The sequence below is a fragment of the Ictidomys tridecemlineatus genome, chromosome 4 (assembly GCF_052094955.1).
Source record: "Ictidomys tridecemlineatus isolate mIctTri1 chromosome 4, mIctTri1.hap1, whole genome shotgun sequence".
NCBI lineage: Eukaryota > Metazoa > Chordata > Mammalia > Rodentia > Sciuridae > Ictidomys > Ictidomys tridecemlineatus.
The window spans coordinates 9,567,520-9,587,457 of record NC_135480.1 but is presented as its reverse complement, the minus strand read 5'-3'; the positions used below and the strand labels follow the sequence as shown (position 1 = coordinate 9,587,457).

Sequence of the window (19,938 nt, the reverse complement as noted above, 5' to 3'; positions counted from 1 at the left end):
CTAAAGTGGAATGTGGAAATCAGAAGATGTATATAAAGATCAGAGTATAAGGATACCCTCATCTTCCACAGGTAGAGGGCAGAAAAATCTGAAGTCCAAGTCCCAGGACTCAATTTTTAAAATAATGTCAATAAAACTTGAAGATATGAACCTTTTATTGTTTCTTTGTGAAAGGACCTGGCCTTAATTGAGAAATAGGACTTATTTGGGGATGGTTATACCTGAGTTGAGGCATTTGATCCTTTTTAATCCTTACATTCCCTCCTACTACTTGGCATGAAAAAATATTGACCCCTCCTCCCTGCTAAAATCTAGTGCTACTGTCTGGTTTAAAGATAGTGCAGAGGTTTATGATTGCAAGAAAATGCATAATTTCCCTGTCATAATTTATTACTATTTTCCTCCTACCAGACAATGAAAAGAAAAATATACTCTGCTTGGGAGATGTGCTGTATGCTCAAAGTGCTCAAGTAGCAAGCTAAAACCATCAGCTTGAGAGCACATATGGGGAATAATTTTTTGATTTCAAAATTTTTTTGGTGCAAATATCAATTACACAAAATAGTGGGTTTCATTGTGGCTGATTCCTATATGCACATAACATAATTTGGTTAATTTCTTTTCCAAGTAACACCCCATTAAACTCTATTTTGTCCCCCTGATAATTTTCTTTACTCTGAAAGTATTATTCAATTTTCATGAGATTCTCATTTTTTCCTTTTTTCTATCCAGCTTCCACATATGAGAGAAAACATATGACCTTAAATTTTTTAGTCTGGATTATTTCACTTAACATAATGATCTCACATTCCATCTAGTTTTTGGCAAATGAAAAATTTCATTCTTCTTTATGGCTAAATATAACACTGTTGTGTATAAATATAGCACTGTCTTTATCCCTTAATCTGTTGATGAATACCTGCTCCATAAGTTGGCTCTTGTGATTTGTGTTGCCATAGATATTTGTGTGAATGGATCTCTAGAGTATGATGATATTAAGTCTTTTGGATAAATACTGAATTACTCCTCACTCTTATACCTGGTCATATGGTGGTTCTATTTCTAGTTTTAAGAAATCTCTATTCTGATTTCCATAGTGACCATAGTAATTTACATTCTTACAGAGTTCAAATATCAGAGTTCCAATCCCTCAGCATCTTCACCAGTATTTATTGTAATTTTTCTTAATACGACTCTGTTGTATAATTCTAAATCAGATATTGTAATATATCCAGTGATATATCTTTTTTTGTTAAAAATTGTTTTGGCTATTATGGGTCTTCTGTCTTTCCATTTGAATTCTAGGACTCCTTTTCTTTTTCTTTTTTTAGATCTGTGAAGACTGTCATTGATATGTTGATGGGTATTGCATTGAATGTGTAGATCATGTTGGGTCATATGGTGATTTTATCAATATTAACTCTCCCTATGAAAGAAAAGATTCTAAGATTAAGGTGGTCAGCTAGATATTAGATAGAAACACTGCACCTGATAGAAAAAAAATGTAGGCACAACACTCCATGTTGTCTTAGGAACAGACTTCTTTAACAAAATTCCTAAAGTACAAGAAGTAAAATAAAAAAACAACAGACTGGTTGGTATATAACTAAAAAGCTTATTTCCAGAAGAGAAAACAATCAAGAGTGTGAAGAGAGAGCTTTCATAATGGGAGAAGATCTTTGCTACCCACACTTCAGATAAGAGATTAATTTCTTTTTATATAAAAGAACTCAAAAAGCTTAACAACAATACCACAACCACCACCACTACAATAATCACCTTCATCCAAAACCAGTCAATAAATGGGACAAGAAACTAAAAAGACACATATCAAAAAAAAAAAAAGAAAGAAATAGGAATGGCCAACAAATACATGAAAAAAGGTTCAATATCTGTAGAAATTAGAGAAATGCATGTTAAAACTACAATGGTATTTCATCTGATTTCAGTCTGAATAGCAATTATCAAGAATACAAAGAACAATAAGTGTTAATGAGGATGTAGGGAAAAGGAAACACTCATACATTGCTGGTGGGACTGCAAAATAGTGCAACCACTCTGGAAAGTGGTATGAAGATTCCTCAAATATTGAAATGGAAACACCAGTTATTCCACTCCTCAGTATATATCCAAAGGATTTAAAATCAGCATACTATAGTGATGCAGCCACATCAATGTTTACAACAGAACAATTCACAATAGGAGACTTATGGAACAAAACTAGATGCCTATCAACAGATGAATGGATAAAGAACCTGTGGCATATATACTATACCCAATGGAATATGAATCAGCTATAAAACGAATGAATTTATGATATTTTCCAGAAAGTCAATGGATATGGAGACTATCATGATAAGGGAAATAAACCAATCCCAAAAGACGAAAGGTTAGATTTTTATCTGTTACATGAATGTTAACACAAAATAAGGTGGGAGGAGGAGAAGAATAGAAGTTCAGTGCATTAGACAAAAAGGAATGAAGGGATTGGAGGGGCATAGAAATAGAAAAGACAGTGGAATGAATCTGGCATTATTTCATATGTTCACATATGTATAGAACACAGTGAAACTCACAATTGTGTACATCTGCAAGACTGAGATCCTAATTAGAAAGAGATAAAAACCATGCTTGTATAAATATACCAAAGTAAATTCTACTGTCTTGCATAACTAAAATAGAACCAATAAAAGAAAAAGAAAAACGATCAAGATGGTCAGAGTATAAACTTGAATAAAGGGGGAGTTTGTTTTTCATATGGAAATAATTGTTCACAGCTTTGAATGACAGCCTGAACAGAATGATAACTACCAATGAGATAGAAGAAGTAATGAAAAGTCTTCAAACAAAGAATAGCCCAGAGTCAGATGGATTCTTATCTGAATTCTACCAGAATTTCAAAGAAGAAATAATGCTAATTGTCTTCAAATTATTCCACAAAATAGAAAGGGATGGAGCACTTCCAAATTTATTCTATAAAGCCACTATCATCCTCATACTACAACCAGATACAGACACATCAAGGAAAGAAAACTACAGGCCAATTACCCTGATGAGCTAAGATGAAAAAATTCTTAATAAAATATTAGCTAATCATATTCAATCATATATACATACCAATTCCAAGTTGATTTTTATGCCAATCTTGCAAGGATGTCTTAACATTCACGAATCAATACATAATTAGCATATACATAACCTCCTGTACAATGTTTCTCAAGATCTCAGGGAGATCAGATCTCAAACAAACAATAGAACTTATTAGATAATTAGATGTGTTTTTTTTTCAGCCATTTCAGGCACCCAAAGCTGAGAAGGGTTTATATTAAAGATATTTGTTAGAGTGTTACAATTTTTTGTAAACCCTAATGAAGTTCATAGGAGCTCCACAATGTTTTTGAGAAATATTTGTCACAATAAATATTTCCAACTTGACTGAAGGGAACAGAAATAGTATCAAATGAGAAAGGCTCCCAAAAATGCTACACTGATAAGCTAACTTAAAACACCTTTTAGATGAAAATATGTTTATGGATTTTATGAGAGGGAAGAAATTCAGAAGTTGGAGCCAAGGGACAAGAGGTTGTGAGAGCCAAATTGCTTCAATTTTCCAAACCTTTAAACCTACTCGCAAAATTTCTAAACTTTGCCTTTCTTAATTTCATAATTCCTATAGACTCTGTATCTCAAATCTGCTTTTTGAATTCTAAACTTATATCATCAGTATATGTTGGATATATTTCAGACATGTGTTTTGTCTCTTTAGTTTCATGGATTTACAAATACAGGTTCTATGATTAGAGAACAACACATAAGTAGTCTTATCCACATTTGGATCTCACTGAAGTGTTTTGGTTCTGGGGGTCAGGGTGTAGCTCAGTGTTAGAGTGCTCTCCTATCAAGTGTGAAGTCTTTAGTTCAAATGATGGCAATTAAAAAATATTCTGGACTTCAAGAACATGCTATAAAAATAAGACTTTTGGGGAAATTGAGAATGTGTCAATTTATTTAATGAGTCAGAAGGATAGAATAATTTTGTAGCCATAGAATCTATCCTTTGTGTTTTCCTTTATTAATAATTTCTTCTCTAGCGCATTTGCTCTCTTTCAGGGTTAATGTGGGGAAGTCTATTAGTTGTCCCTCCACCAAGCACTTTGTGTGATGCCTGAAGTGCATTTTAGCTTCCTTTTTTCAGTTAACCCCCAATACTTTTTGGTCCATTAAAGCTGTGTTCTCTCAAAAATTCTTTTCACGTGACTTTTCATATCACTCTTTTTGTAATTGTCTCTTAATTTTTGTCCCAAATTAAAATGTAAGTTCCTTAAAGGCATAGAATCTGATTTATTTGCTTATTAATGTATATTAACCTGCTGGCACACAGTAGATGCATAAGTATTTTTAAATGTGTTAATGAGAGTATTTTTTGAATAAGCCACATCAGAATCTGGCTCCCATGAGGAGGGAACTTCAGGGAGAAAAAAAGAAAAAAAGATTTGTCCAAAGATTTTTCACAGAGGTTCAATTTTATTACTCTCTAGTGAGAACAATGTTAAATGTCAAAAGAAATAGGAAAGGAATTTTATATATTTTACTGTCATGTTTATAGTGTGTAGAAGAGTATGTGATTCATTTGTTGCACAATAAATATTTGTTGAATTGATAAATAAATGGATAGAATTAAAAAATAATTTTAATGCTATCTTTTTCATGGTCAATTACTCTTTGTCTTAATAGCTTTCTGATTTTCTTTATAAGGGATTATGATTTATTTAAGTAGGGAGAAATGAATTAGGGTACAATTTGTGTACTTCCATGAATGAATTGCAACATCTATGTCCAAATACCTATACATTTTTTCAAGATCCCCTCTCTACAATGAATCCATGGAGAACCAGGACAGGGATGTAAGAGCTCATTCATCATTCTCATTCAGACCCTTTAGTCACCCCCAGAGACCCAGGAACATAGCCTAGTGTGATTATGAGGTCATGTCATTTCATCCCAGTCCCCCTTCCAGATCACCTCTATGGTCAGGGTCTCTTCAGCATTCTTTTTTCCATTTATGTGTGCAACTCTTCTAAGTTCCTTTACACCCTTTTCTAGCTGATTTGTGACAATCAGCCACCGGAAGGACTCCACCAGCTTCCTGATTAAAGAAGACAAGAAAGGTACAGTAAATATTCAACTACTTAATTTTCACACAACCTTGAGATTCATTTGCCTTTCCATTTATACATACTTTATTATTGTGGCTGTGTAATTTCTAACCAAATCTTCCTTTTCCACTGGACTTGTCTTTCACTAAGATGAGGAACATATCTGTCCATTAATGTGTGAAAACAATTATAGAGATCAGTGAACAAAGATCAAATGGTATAAATCATCCATTTGCATTCCAATTTTTGATATATAATTTTTATCTATAATTCACATATCATAATGTTTTTGTAGGACCCAAGTCAGTGAACATCATACTCAATGGTGAAAGACTAAAAGATTTTTCTCAGAGATCAGAAATAAAGCAAGCTTGCCCACTTTCACCACTTATTTTCAACATAGAACTAAAAATTATAGATGGATTAATTAGTCAAGAAAAAGAAATAAAATGCATCTATATGAAAAAGGAGAAAGTAAAATTATCTATTTGCAGATGATATGGTCTCCCATGTAAAAACTCCTGAAGATTCCAGAAAATAAGATATTTTAGCTAATGAATAGAAAATGCAGCCAAATAGCATAATACAAAGTCAACATAGAAGGTCAGTTGTATTCGTATACACTAATAATGAACAGTGTGAAAAGATAATTGCAATTGTTGGTTGGTCTTTAAATCATAGTGGCAAAAAAACTGAATAAAATAACATTTATCATTGGTAGGACTGAAAATTGGTAAAATTACTTTAGAAACCAGTTTGGAGATTTTTCAAAAGACTAGGAATGGGACCACCACATAACTCAGCTGTTCCAGACTTAGGAAATTTATGCCAAAACCCCCAAGTCAGTATACTCTAGTGATACATGAATTTCAATGTTTGTAGGAGTGCAATTCACAATAGCCAAGTTAGAAAACCATTGTTAGTGTCCATCAACAGATGAACAGATAAAGAAAATATGGTATATACACACATAGAGTTTTATTCAGCCATAAAGAAGAATGAAATTATGTTATTTGCTGGTAAATAAATGGAACTGAAAAGCATAATGCTAAGTGAAATAAGCCAGACTCAGAAAGCCAAAGATTGAATGTTTTCTTTCATAGGTGAAAGGTAAAGAGAAAAAAAGGGAAAAATAAAAGGTGCTCATGAGAATTGAAGGGAGAACAATATAGCAGAGTAAGACAGGCAAGGATGAGGGATACCAAGAAGAGATGCTGGGCATTGAAATGAACCAAAGTGTGCTATGTGCATGTATAAACAAATCACAATGAGCTCCATGTTTATATATGATCATAATGAACCTATCAAAAAAATAAACATGTAGAAGAGAGACCATAAGGAAGACAATCAGAGGGAGTGAGAAGGCAGGGAAAAGGGAGGTAAGGGAAAATGAGATATAGGAAATTATATTATGTGCGTTTATGAGTATATCACAATAAACTCCACTATTATGTATTATCATACTGCACTCATAAAAGTATAATAAAATGTTTTATTTTTTGTATTACAATTATTTCATGACAATTTTCTGCCTATTATACAAAAATGGTGATGCATAGTGCCAACCACCATTCAAATTGCCATCCTATTTCCTCTCTTGCACCTTGGATGGCACAAAGGGTGTTAATAGGGACCAATATTGGAACCAAAAACATACCCAGTGACATAGCTCTTCTGTTATCACCTAGGCCTCTCTTGTAAATAACATGGAGATTTTTCATACCTGGAAGGCAAGAGGAGGACAAGCAAGGGTACAGACATAGCCAGATGCAGTGTGTGCCAGCTTCTAATGGCAAAAGCCAGTCCTCCAAGGAACATCTGCCCAATACTGTAGGAAGACATCATCAGGACTATTCCTACAGACTTCCTTTTGGATGTTGTCCATTCTGACACTAGAATAAAATATGTACATAATTGTCATTCCAGGCAAAGGGTAATTTCACAGTCAATTCAGGCATGGAGAAAATGAAAGTCTCAAATTATTGACTTACTGAGACAAAAAGCATTTATCATAATAGTCATGACACTCAACCCAGCCCAGAAGCGTAATATGCAGTAAATGAGGAAGGTGGGGGCGAAGGCTGCTGCAGTGTCAGCGATGCCCAGCTGGAGTAAGCACCACAGGTAGACCACCTTCCGCCCAAACCTAAGAAAGATTGGAACAGGTAAGCTTATTTCAGAACAAAAATAATATGTGGAAAACAAGAAAAGATAAAATAACTTGAGATTTAGGGTAAAATTTTTAACAAGTAGGACATTGTACTTGTGATCCAGGGGAATCATAATACTATTCAACAAAGAAAATCACAGATGTAAGCATCCCTGCTAATCTTAGAATGATGCCAGAATGCACAGAAAAGCGCATGGTGTAAGAGGATCTTGATGCCAATTGGAACCATATCAAGAGGAGGAAATAGGGGAGGTCATAACAAATGTTTGTTTTAAAAACATTCATTTAGGAAAGTGTATTTGTGTGTCATGTTCAGAGTGCTGAGGAGTGAAATCAAGAGATCCATAGTTGGATGTTTGCAATCTTTAGGTAAATGCTGAAGGATTCAAAAGGAAGTGTGGGAAAACAATACATCAAAGTTGCAGATAGATGGCATAATCAATACTCTGGACCATGTCAGTGTTCAAAGGCCTTGGGAAATGTGTTTCAGAAGACGACCTGGCAACTGTTACCTTTAGCACAGGAACTGATAGGAGGTCCACAGAGGAGAGGCAGAGAATAAGAAACAGAAGGACATATCACACAAAAAGAACACGGAAATATTTGTGTCATGGAGCTCCAGGGAAGGGTCTCATTCTGGAGTTAACTTGGACAAAGTTCCATGAGCTGATACAAAGTTTTCAGTAATGTTAATTTTTATGGTTTAGATGTGGTGTCTTCCAAAATCTCACATGAGAAACAATGCAAGAAGGTTTGGAGAAGAAATGACCCAATTAAACTAATCAGTGAGTTAATCCATGGTGGGATTAACTGAGTGGTAAATGGAGGCAGGTGGAGTGTGGCTGGAGGAAGTGGTTTATTGGAGTCACAGTTATGATGAATATATTTGCATCTGGTGACAGCAGTCTCTCTCTGCTTCCTGGTTACCATGAGAGATGCTTCCCTCTGCCACACTCTTCCACCATCATATTCTGCCTTGTCTCCAGCTTCAAGGAATGGAGCTGTTTTTCTATGGTCTAAGGACCTCTAAAACGGTGAGCTCTCAGATAAACTTTTCTTCCTCTACAGTTGTTCTGATTGGGTCTTTTACTCCCAGCAGTGAAAAAGCTGACTAGGACATTACTGTCTGGACAAAATTTTAGTTTTGAACATTTTCCCTGTAACTTTTGTTACTTTAGCAGACTAAGTCATTAAAAGTCTTATGAATTATGTTACCTTCTGTAACAAAATGTAGGTTCTTGCCACATACAATTGTGTTACTAAACTTGAATGAGAGAATTCAAGATGGAACTGTATTTTTATGAGCCATGATTGAGCATGAAACAATCCCTGGGAAATTGAGAAATGAAAATAAAATCAGTACAACAAATAAATTCTTGTGATAATGGATACAGAGCTTGAGTGGAAGGGATGAATAGGTAGAAGACAGGATATTTTAAAAGAGATACTCTGTTGGTGGCTACATGGCTTTATACTTTTGCCAAAACCCCTAAAACCATGTAACACCAAGATTGTGTCCTGTTGTAAACCATGGGCTTTAGTCAATACCATATAAATATTGGTCTATCACATATAATAAACTCATTACACTAATGTAGGTTGCTAAGAATATGTGAGGTTGTTTGTGGAAGGGGGTTTGGGAACTCTCTTTACTTTGGACACAATAGTTCTGTAAACCTAAAACTGATGCAAAATTTTAAAGCTTATTGCCAGGCATGGTGGTGACTCAGGAGGCTGAGGTAGAATCACAAGTTTAAGGTCAGCCTCACCTGAGGAAAGCCCTGTTTCAATAGATAGGTGTGGTTTTAGGGATGTTGTGGGAATCAAAGAAACCAACACTGGAAAATAGAATAGGGAAAGTGTTGGGGGCTTATCATGAGAGCTCTGGGTTACTTTGAAACAAAAGACTACATACATGAAAATATAGTAGACCTAAAAGAACTTAGTGTTGAATGATAAATATAATAAAGAGACTAGACAAAAAGATACATCTTATATAGATTTGAAAACTATCATACTAAAAAACATCACATATTTCATAGCATGTAGAAAGAGAAATAGTAAGCATGTGAGACATTTCTCTGTTGTGATGGATGGGAATGGAGATTAACGGGAATTCATGGACATGAATGGGAATACACAAGGAAAAGGATCTTTGCCGAAACCAATAAGAACATTGTAAATGAAAAGAATGACATTATCCTCGAGTAAAAGGAAGAAAGGTATAGATGGATACTGAATTGTACATAATAAATAAATTTGTGTGCATTTTAAATCTGAAGAAGAAAGATGTCATGACTGGAAAACTGTGAGGCAACATGTGAGGCAACAACACCTGTTAAGTTACAGTGAAGTAGAATGGTGCACATGGTGAGTTATTGCTTTAGGCAGGTTTAAACTACTTTGTATCACTGTGCTTACTGATGTTTTTTTCCTATCCTCACTCCTCTAACTATACAAATATTTGTATGATAGCAAATTTCAAGATATTCACAGCCTTGAACTTTTCTATGGCCCAAATGTATGTGTACAACTAGATACCTGAATCTCCATATATATGTCCATTATGGTTTAGATGTGAACAGATGTGAGCTGTTCCCAAAAAGTTGATTTGTGTGAGACAATTCAAGAAAGTTCAGAGGTGAAGTGATTGGATTATGAGAGTATCAACCAATTGGTGCATAAATCCAGTTGAATGGATTAACTGAGTCGTAACTATAGTTGAGAAGCATGTGGCTAGAAGAGGTAGGTCACTGGTGGTATGCCTTTTTATATTTTGTCTTGATAAGGAGATCTCTCTCTCTCTCTCTCTCTCTCTCTCTCTCTCTCTCTCTCTCTCTCTCTCTCTCTCTCTCTTTCTCTCTCCAACCTTTTTGTGCCATGTTCCTGGCTAATACTTTCCTCCACCATATTTTTTGACCATGATACTTCAAGGAATAGAGTCAGCCACCTATGCACTGAGACTTCTGAAATTGTGAGCTCCAAGGTAAACATTTATCCTCTAAACTTGCTTTGTTGGCTCTTTTAGTCACAGTACCAAAAAAGCTGACTGAAAAAATGCCAAATAGCTCCCACTCAGCAAGTCCAAAACAGATTTCTTGATTTTCTCCACCAACATTTCTCCACTTCTCTAATTCTCTTCCATCTTCTATAGTGGCATTAAGTCTAGAGTCTAGTCATTTTTTCAGGCCAGAAGTTTATATCCTTTTTGATACTTCCATTTCTCTTACTAGCACCTCTACAATAGTGGAAAATAATCTTAATCTCCAGAAGGTCTTGATGTCTCTACTTCTAAAACATTTCCCAAATCTAGCTCCATCTTTTTATCTCCATGATATCTACTTCCTTTAGACTCCTATCATCTTTACTCTGGGCTACTTCAATAGGCTGACAGATGGTCTTTGTTACCACTCAGTGCAGAAATAAGGCATTTAAAAGGCAAAGTTATAAAATTTCCATTTGTGGGGACAAGTGCATGGAGTACTGCATATATGGCATAAATTAAGGGCATCTGAGTGGCAGGCCACTCCCCTCATGCTAGGCATGTGAGTGGCAGACTGCTTACCCTGTAAGCACAGCTCTGGGTGTGAGGCCATGGGTGTGAGGCCTGTGCTTGCTCCACGGCCCAATCCTCAATTGGTTGCTGTAAGGACAGTTATCAGAAATTGCATTGGTGGCTACCAGTAATCTGCTTAGCTATTGCCCTAGTATAAATACGTGGTAACTGTGCAATAAAATCAGACCTGCTTCCTGCTTGGTCTCTGGAGATTTTGTTTAGTGACTCTACAGCCACACACTCCTCTACCCTGTTTTGTGGACCTCCTTGCTGGACAAGAGAGCCCACACACCCATTAAATGTAAAGGCTGGGAATTGCCACAAGAATAACTTGGATAGAGATACCACTAAATAGGGAATCAGGAAAGAGACTTTTCAGAAGGTAAGGTTTGAATCTGAGAACCTAGAAGTTGGGCTGAACAGTGTACAGGGAAAAACATTATAGGCAGAATAAATAGAAAATGCAAATGCCATGTGGTAGAATCCAGCTAGATGTTCTGAAGACTAGCAGAGAATGGAGAAGTGGGTAGATAAAGTGAGGAAGGGAGGCTGGGGCCATATGACAGAATGGCAAGACTTGATAAGAAACTCAGAGTTTTATTCTATGTATGACAGAAAATCGCTGGCTATTACCTGGGTAAGAAAGGCAGAAAATTTTCAAGCTTGAGAAGACACAGGTCAACATAGTGTGTGGATGAAATATGGATTATTAATGCATGTCAAATGCTAGCTGCAAATGTGAGCTACACATACTCTACAGTGTTCTAAGAAACTGGGTGGTTATTTGTCAGGAATGCAGAGGTCCCTTCATTTGATAGGGGGTTGGACTCGATACTTCTGGTACTAGAAGCAGGGGGAGGTGAGGGGGAATAGAAGAAAGTTGAATTATTGGCACCAAAGCACAAGTGGATGGCAGTAATAAATTCTAAGTTCTACAGCAAAGCAGGCAACTATAGTTCACATAACCTATAGTATATTTTATGAATCACTAGAAGAGAGGAGCTTCAAAGCTGCAAACCAAAATAATCATAAGGAGACAGAAATGCTTATTACCCAGATTTTATTGGTATATAAGGTATACATAAAATGAAATATTACATAGTATTTCATAATACAATTATTATGTATTTATAGACATTTTTAAATGTTTAAGGTGATGGAAATATTAACCACATTGTCGTGATAATTACACACTGTTAGTATGTATTTAATGTATATAAATACACCAAATTAATGTACTCCATAAATATGTGTAATAAAATAATTACTAAAGTAAGTTTCTTTATTGCTTTCCATCATTTACTACTTTAGATCTGAAAGGGCCATCTTACAAATCTCTGTCATGAGTATTGTAGTTCATCTTTTTACAACTGATCTCCTTAGCTGCTACTATTGCCTTCTATCAAATTATACTCCTAATTCAATAGTCACATCCCTACCGTTGTTACATCCCTTATTAAGTATTTAATTTATAAGTATAATTATTTTCATAAGACCACTCTATTTAACCAGTTCTAAATCAATAGAACATCAGTCTCATGAAGAAGTTGTTCTCAGACATTCTCCTGGACACCATTCTCACGAAAGATATCTAAGATCATGAATTTTAATACCATATATTATTCTGTATGCTTTGGTCTTCATGGAACTTGAAATCATGTATTATATAGTCCTGGGTTATGTAATATTGCCCCTGTTATTGCATGTGGCAGTAGTTTGTTCTTTCTTGTGGTTCAATAGAAATTCATATTAATATAATACATTTTTATTCTACTGCTTATGGGTAGTAACCTGAATCTAGGCTCAAAGAAAACTTACTTATTCATATATTCCTTTTAACTGTTTTGTTAATTCATTCTCTAATACAAATTGGTAGTACAGAGACCTGAAAACCAGGAGGATATGAACTCTCTGATCTAGAAAGCCATACAGGCACCAATTATCTCTTGTACGCTCAAAGTCACAATTTTGAACTGAGAATACTAGATGGATTTCAGAATCAGCACTCCCATCAGTGTTCTTGTGGGACACATGTGTGGATGACAGCCATGGTTGACTGCCTTCTGAAGCTCTGCCAGGGTGCTAGAAGCCACAAACTTCTCGCCTCCAAGTTTCATCCTCCTAACTTCTTAATAATTACCTTTTCTGGTTACAAATGTTACCTATTAAAGTCATTTCGCAAGGACCAGCATCCAGGTTACAGGTCCAGTGACTTACCATCCCATCAGGGACACAGTGCTACTCAATCCTCAGATTCAGATTTTATAATGATGATTACCTCTGTATGTGTGCCTACACTGCATGTGTGAAATGATGGCCAGTATAAAAGTATCTATGCTCATTTATCTTACAGGGTCTAGGTGGTTCAGAATATTGCCAAGACCAGGAACATACTTTTAATCATGGAAGTGCCTTCTCCCTGAACTCTCCTTTCTTTCCCTTTGTTGAACTAACTGTTACTCATACACCTCACATTATGGATTTGCTCTGCAAATTGCTCCCTGAAACTAGTATGATTGACATACCCTTTTCTGTCCTTCTTAATGCAGAACAATGAATTTTTCTCAAGTCTTAACTTCCAGTGTATGTATTAAGTGCTAATACTTAGTTTCCTAGAGTCAGAAAGTGAGTCCAGTTCACAGTTCAGTGCAAAGCACAGAGACCTTGTCAAGATTTCTTAAATAAAGAAATAAGTATGTGCTGAATACTTAATCTGACCAACAGTCTAAAAGAAAGTGAGGTGACACTCACCTGTCTGAAAGAAGGCTATATATCAGACTTCCCAACAGTGACCCAGTCATAAACAGAGTTTGAACCACTGATTTTAATGACTGGGATTCACAAACCAGGTCCCACTGGAGGAAAATAAAAAAAAAAATCACAGTGGAGTTTTAGAAGATTTTGAGCCTTTAAAATCTTTTCAGTCAGTGAAAACAAGAGTGCAAACTCCCACATATGCAATCTCCAGCTTCACCTATAGTCACTCTCCCCTGGTCGCCCTTTCTCCACTTATTTTAGCCCTTCAAGTGCACTTGCCTCTCTCTTGCCTCATAGCCTTCCAATATTATGCACCTTTTTTTCTGCATGACTTTATTCATTTTTACCTTCAGGCCACCAACTCTCTTTATTCCATTAGCTTATACAGATTCTTTAGCTACTACAATTAAAACATATAAAAACACAGTTACCAAAAATTTTAAAACTATAACTTTTTTCTCATCATGTAAGTGGTATAAGGACCCTGCCTTTGACTTTTCTTAGCAGTCCATACTTTAACTACTACAATATCTCTCATCCTTGGCCACACATTGAATCACTTAAAGGACATCAAAACACTAGTGTTTGGATTCTATGCCCACAGATTCTGATTTATTTGCTCTCAGGGTCAGTTTTTCAGCACTGAGAACCACCGACTTAGTATAACATTTAATCACTTTTAAAATTAAAGATCTTTCTCACTAGATTAAATGATAACTATAGGTATATGTTTTGTTTGTTCAGTTCATTAACTCCAATACTGTAATTCTCAACAGCATCATAGAGTAAGTAGATAAGCAATTGCTACCTGCAGAAGGACTAAATGTATAAAGCAAGTCCCTTCTTGGTACTACCTCCAAACTCTTTGATCATACAAACAGTATATTTGGATGAGGCACCTTACCTCAGTTATGATGGTGGAGGGGAAGTAGCTTCTGTCATACACCCAGCCATCCACACAGGGCTCTGTGTCTGCCTCAGCTGTGTTGGTGACAGTTTCATTCAGGTGAAGGAGCTGCCACTGGGGATGGATGAAGCGACGGCATTTGTCTGGTTTTAGGTTTGAGTCCAGGGGAATGGAGATCCTCAGGAGGGCATCTTGGCTGAGAGTTCTGGTGACATTACCAGAGACAGTGTCATTGTCCAGAATCTGGACCCAGCAGCGATGATCAGGAATTGCAGCAGTGAAGTTCTCCAGTACAATATGTGGGTATGTTAGGATGTTGGTGATACAAAAGAGAACTAACTGAAAGATTTGGAATCTCCCCAGGCCTCCAGCTTGATCCAGGAGCTCATCAAAAGGCATTTAGGCTGAACAGGGGATCACCTGAAGGAATCACTTTATGAAGGTAAATTCAGAAAGAGAAAATGCTTCTTTTCCAAGACCTATAATATGTTGATCCTCATTCAACTTTCTCCTTGATGGGCTGTGACTCACTGCTGCAGAATAATGGGTTTAGACAGGCACATAATTTCAATAAAGTTACAGAAATATTTGGAAAAAAGACTTCTACTTGCTGACAACTGAATCTGCTTAAAAGATTACTCTGTGAATGATTCTGACCTTTGAGCTTTCTGAGAAGTCAACAGTGGACTTTCAGTGGGTGTAATCTCCACATGACCTGAAATATACCTTTCAATGATCTGTCCTTTTTAGGAAAGGAATGTTGGAACCTCAAAAGTAAAAAGCTTTCTGATATTACTGTGTAAAGAACAGAGCATGGCTTTTCTTAGTTAGGACTGAATTTTCACTGGAAGTTACTGATAAATATTCTTGGTTAAAATAAAGAAAAATGAGATATTGAATGTAAATGCTGACTGTTGGTAACTGAAATTCTGTTTCAGTTTAAATAGTGACAGTGATCTTAAAGTTTTTGAAATATGGAAACAAGTATTAGGAACAGGGAGGAAGGAAACAGAACTTTTATGCCATAGTTTATTTTATCAGATTTATTAATTTATTCAAATAGCATTTTGGCCTTTTATATCAATATATTTGTGTACTTAATTACAAATTTGGAAATAGTTTATGAGTTTGCTGTTATATTGTCTTATGTTTCAGTTAGTGAGAGATAGACACATAACCAATTTCTCAGAAAATATTTAATTATTCCTTGGTAGAACGGGACAGGAGAGTCATCCCTCTAGAAGTAGAACTTTGAACTTGTGAAGAAGAATTCCTGAGTCAATAAATGATTAAAAGGACAGTTTCTGAACAAGAAAGTACATAATTATAAGTAACTAATTATATAAAAAGGTTTGACATACCTATATTTGCAGGATATTCCAAAGAACATGCAGGGTAATAATGAAAGAAGTTGGACTGGTTGAACAAAACCAAACAAGCAACCAAACAGAATATCTGGAATTAATTATGCAAACTAGAGGTTTTTATTCTTTAACTTTAAATCCATCACCTGTGCAACATCTTAAAATGCAGATTTCTGTCCAGGATGCACAATTTTTTTCAGGAAAAGACTTTTTGAGAATTTAAATGAAATGTTTTTAAGTCATACATAAAAGCATTAAAATGTACATATTTTGGGTACCCATTTATGTTTTGACACATTATACATTGTATAGTATTTTAATATGGCCAAACATCTGTTTTCTTAAACATTTACCATTTATTTAATTTAAAATATTTTTAGGCCCAGCGGCCCACCTGCTTGGTAGACAGACCACCCCAACAGGAGGAGGGGCCCAGCAGATGCCTGCGAGACCTGGAGAAGGGGCCCAGTGGCCCACCTGCACGGTAGTTAGACCACCCCAACTGGAGGAGGAAAATGGATGGCATTAGAGCAGATTGTGCTAAATGAAGCTAGCCAATCCCTAAAAAACAAATGCCAAATGTCTTCTTTGATATTAGGAGAGCAACTAAGAACAGAGCAGGGAGGAAGAGCATGAGAAGAGGATTAACATTAAACAGGGATGAGAAGTAGAAGGGAAAGGGAGAGAGAAGGGAAATTGCATGGAAATGGAAGGAGACCCTCATTGTTATACAAAATTACATATAAGAGAAAGTGAGGGGAAAGGGAAAAAAACAAGGGAGAGAAATGAATTACAGTAGATGGGGTAGAGAGAGAAGATGGGAGGGGAGGGGAGTGGAGGGGGGATAATAGAGGATAGGATAGGCAACAGAACACAACAGACACTAGTATGGCAGTATGTAAAAAAGTGGATGTGTAACCGATGTGATTTTGCAATCTGTATATGGGGTAAAAATGGGAGTTCATAACACACTTGAATCAAATGTATGAAATATGATATGTCAAGAGCTTTGTAATTTTTGAACAACCAATAAAAAAATGTAAAAAGAAATAAGAATAAAATAAGAATAAAAAAATAAGAATAAAATTGGGCAACTATTATTCACAATGACCTATAGTATATTTTATGAATCACTAGAAGAGAGGAGCTTGAAAGCTCCAACCAAAATAATGATAAGGAGATGGAAATGTTAATTACCTGTATTTTATTATTATATAAGGCATACATAAAATGAAATATCACATAGTACTTCATAGTACAATTATTATGTGTTTGTAAACATTTTTTAAAATATTTAAGGTGATGGAAATATTAACCACATTGTTGTGATAATTACACACTGTATGTATTTAATGTACATAAATACACCAAATTAATGTATTCCATATATTTGTGAATTAAAATAATTAATAAAGTAAATTTCTTTATTGCCTTCCATCATTTACTACTTTAGATCTGAAAGGGCCATCTTACAAATCTCTGTCATCAGTACTGAAGTTAATCCTTTTACAACTTGTTTCCTGGCTGCTACTATTGCCTTCTATCAAATTATACTTCTAATTCAATAGTCACATCCCTACATTGTTACATCCCTTATTAAGCATTTCATTGAGGTTTACATTACACATAAAAGTGTAGACATCAAACGTTTACAAGTTTAATTATTTTCACAAAACCATTCTATTTAACCAGTCCTAAATCAATAGAACATCAGTCTCATGAAGTTGTTCTCGGACATTCTCCTGGACATCATTCTCACCAAAGATATCTAAGATCATGAACTTTAACACCATATATTATTCTGTATGCTTTGGTCTTCATGGAACTTGAAATCATGTATTATATAGTCCTGGGTTATGTAATATTGCCCCTGTTATTGCATGTGGCAGTAGTTTGTTCTTTCTTGTGGCTCAATAGAAATTCATATTAATATAATACATTTTTATTCTACTGCTTATGGGTAGTAACCTGAATCTAGGCTCAAAGAAAACTTACTTATTCATATATTCCTTTTAACTGTTTTGTTAATTCATTCTCCAATACAAATTGGTAGTACAGAGACCTGAAAACCAGGAGGAAATGAACTCTCTGATCTAGAAAGCCATACAGGCACCAATTATCTCTTGTATGCTCAAAGTCACAATTTTGAACTGAGAATACTAGATGGATTTCAGAATCAGCACTCCCATCAGTGTTCTTGTGGGAGACATGTGTGGATGAGAGCCATGGTTGACTGCCTTCTGAAGCTCTGCCAGGGTGCTAGAAGCCACAAACTTCTCACCTCCAAGTTTCATCCTCCTAACTTCTTAATAATTAACATTTCTGATTACAAAAATATGGTTACAAATGTTACCTATTAAAGTCATTTCACAAGGACCAGCATCCAGGTTACAGGTCCAATGACTTACCATCCCATCAGGGACACAGTGCTACTCAATCCTCAGATTCAGATTTTATAATGATGATTACCTCTGTATGTGTGCTTACACTGCATGTGTGAAATGATGGCCAGTATACAAATATCTATGCTCATTTATCTTACAGGGTGTAGGTGGTTCAGAATATTTCCAAGACCAGGAATATACTTTTAAACATGCAAGAGCCTTCTACCTGAACTCTCCTTTCTTTCCCTTTGTTGAACTGTTACTCATACACCTCACTTTGTGGATTTGCTCTGCAAATTGCTCCCTGAAATTAATATGATTAACATACCGTTTTCTGTCTCCTTAATGCAGAAAAAATAATTTTTCACAACAAGTTTTAACTTCCAGTGTATGTATTAAGTGCTAATACTTAAGTTTGCTAGAGTCAGAAAGTGAGTCCAGTTCACAGTTCAGTGCAAAGCACAGAGACCTCGTCAAGATTTCTTAAATAAAGAAATAAGTGTTTCTGCTACCTTTCCTATCCTCCACTATCCCCCCTCCCCTCCCCTCCCATCTTCTCTCTCTACCCCATCTACTGTAATTCATTTCTCTCCCTTATTTTTTTCTTTTTTTCTCTTTCCCCTCATATCCTCTTATATGTAATTTTGTATAACAATGAGGGTCTCCTTCCATTTCCATGGTAGCAGAATACAACAGTCACTAGTATGGCAATATGTAAAAACGTGGATGTGTAACCGATGTGATTCTGCAATCTGTATATGGGGTAAAAATGGGAGTTCATAATCCACTTGAATCAAATGTATGAAATATGATATGTCAAGAACTGTGTAATGTTTTGAACAACTAATAATAAAAATTAAAAAAAATAAAATATTTTTAGTTGTGATGGACACAATACTTTTTGTTTATGTAGGTTTTTTTAATGTGGTACTGGGCATCAACCCCAGTGCCTCACACTTGCTAGACATGTGCTCTACCACTAAGCCAGAGCTCCATCCCTTATCATTTCTTTCATGGTGAAAACTATCAAAATTATTATTATAACTTTTAAAAATGTACAGTACATTATTGTGAGCTATATCTCCCCACTGTACAATAGCACACCGATATTTTATGCTCCCACCCAACTGTCATTTTATACTCATTGATCAAACTTTTGCCAACTGTCAACTATATTCTCCCAACCTTTTGGCAACATAATTATACTCTGAATTTCTAAGATTCTACATTGGTATGATATGCAATACTTGAGCCTGTTTTATTTCACTTGACATATAGACCTCCAGATCCATCCATGTTGTTGCAAATGATAGGATTTTGTTTCTGTTTTTTCATTCCACTAGCTTCTAGGCTCTTTCATTTAAAAAATTCAAATTTTTAAGTGCCTTATACATTGTAGTGGAGTTTATTGTGACATATTCATACATGCATGAAATGTAATTTGCTCCATTTCAATCCTCATTACTCCACATTTCATTGCCTCCCCTCCACCACCTTGCAACTCCTCCTCCTTCTCATTCTTCTTTATGAATATATATGTATATATATGAATATATATTTTATTTATATATTCATTCATCTATGAAGTCCTAGCTTGTTTCCACTTCTTAGCTATTGTGAATAGGGCTGCAATTAACATGAGCA

At 35.5% G+C, this 19,938-nt stretch overlaps 1 protein-coding gene and 1 long non-coding RNA gene across 4 annotated transcripts in view; one reads left to right on the top strand and one right to left on the bottom strand.

The window, feature by feature from the left end:
* The window catches only part of LOC101954422 (steroid transmembrane transporter SLC22A24), a 42,665-nt gene extending 27,720 nt beyond the window's left edge, over window positions 1-14,945 (bottom strand). For all 3 annotated transcript variants that reach the window (XR_013437449.1, XR_013437450.1, XM_078045796.1), the window contains exons 1-5: window positions 14,544-14,945; window positions 13,634-13,737; window positions 7,148-7,302; window positions 6,880-7,048; window positions 5,023-5,146 (exon numbers count right to left, since the gene is read on the bottom strand). Coding sequence is in view for 1 of the 3 variants with exons in the window: in XM_078045796.1 (XP_077901922.1) it covers window positions 5,023-5,146; window positions 6,880-7,048; window positions 7,148-7,302; window positions 13,634-13,737; window positions 14,544-14,945 (954 nt within the window). In the remaining 2 variants the exon portion in view is untranslated. The remainder of the gene's footprint in view (window positions 1-5,022; window positions 5,147-6,879; window positions 7,049-7,147; window positions 7,303-13,633; window positions 13,738-14,543) is intronic.
* Window positions 14,849-17,017, top strand: LOC144376991 (uncharacterized). The gene is made up of 2 exons (XR_013437451.1): window positions 14,849-14,988; window positions 16,291-17,017. It is a non-coding gene; the product is annotated as an uncharacterized LOC144376991 (long non-coding RNA).
* The last annotated feature ends 2,921 nt before the right edge of the window (window positions 17,018-19,938 follow it).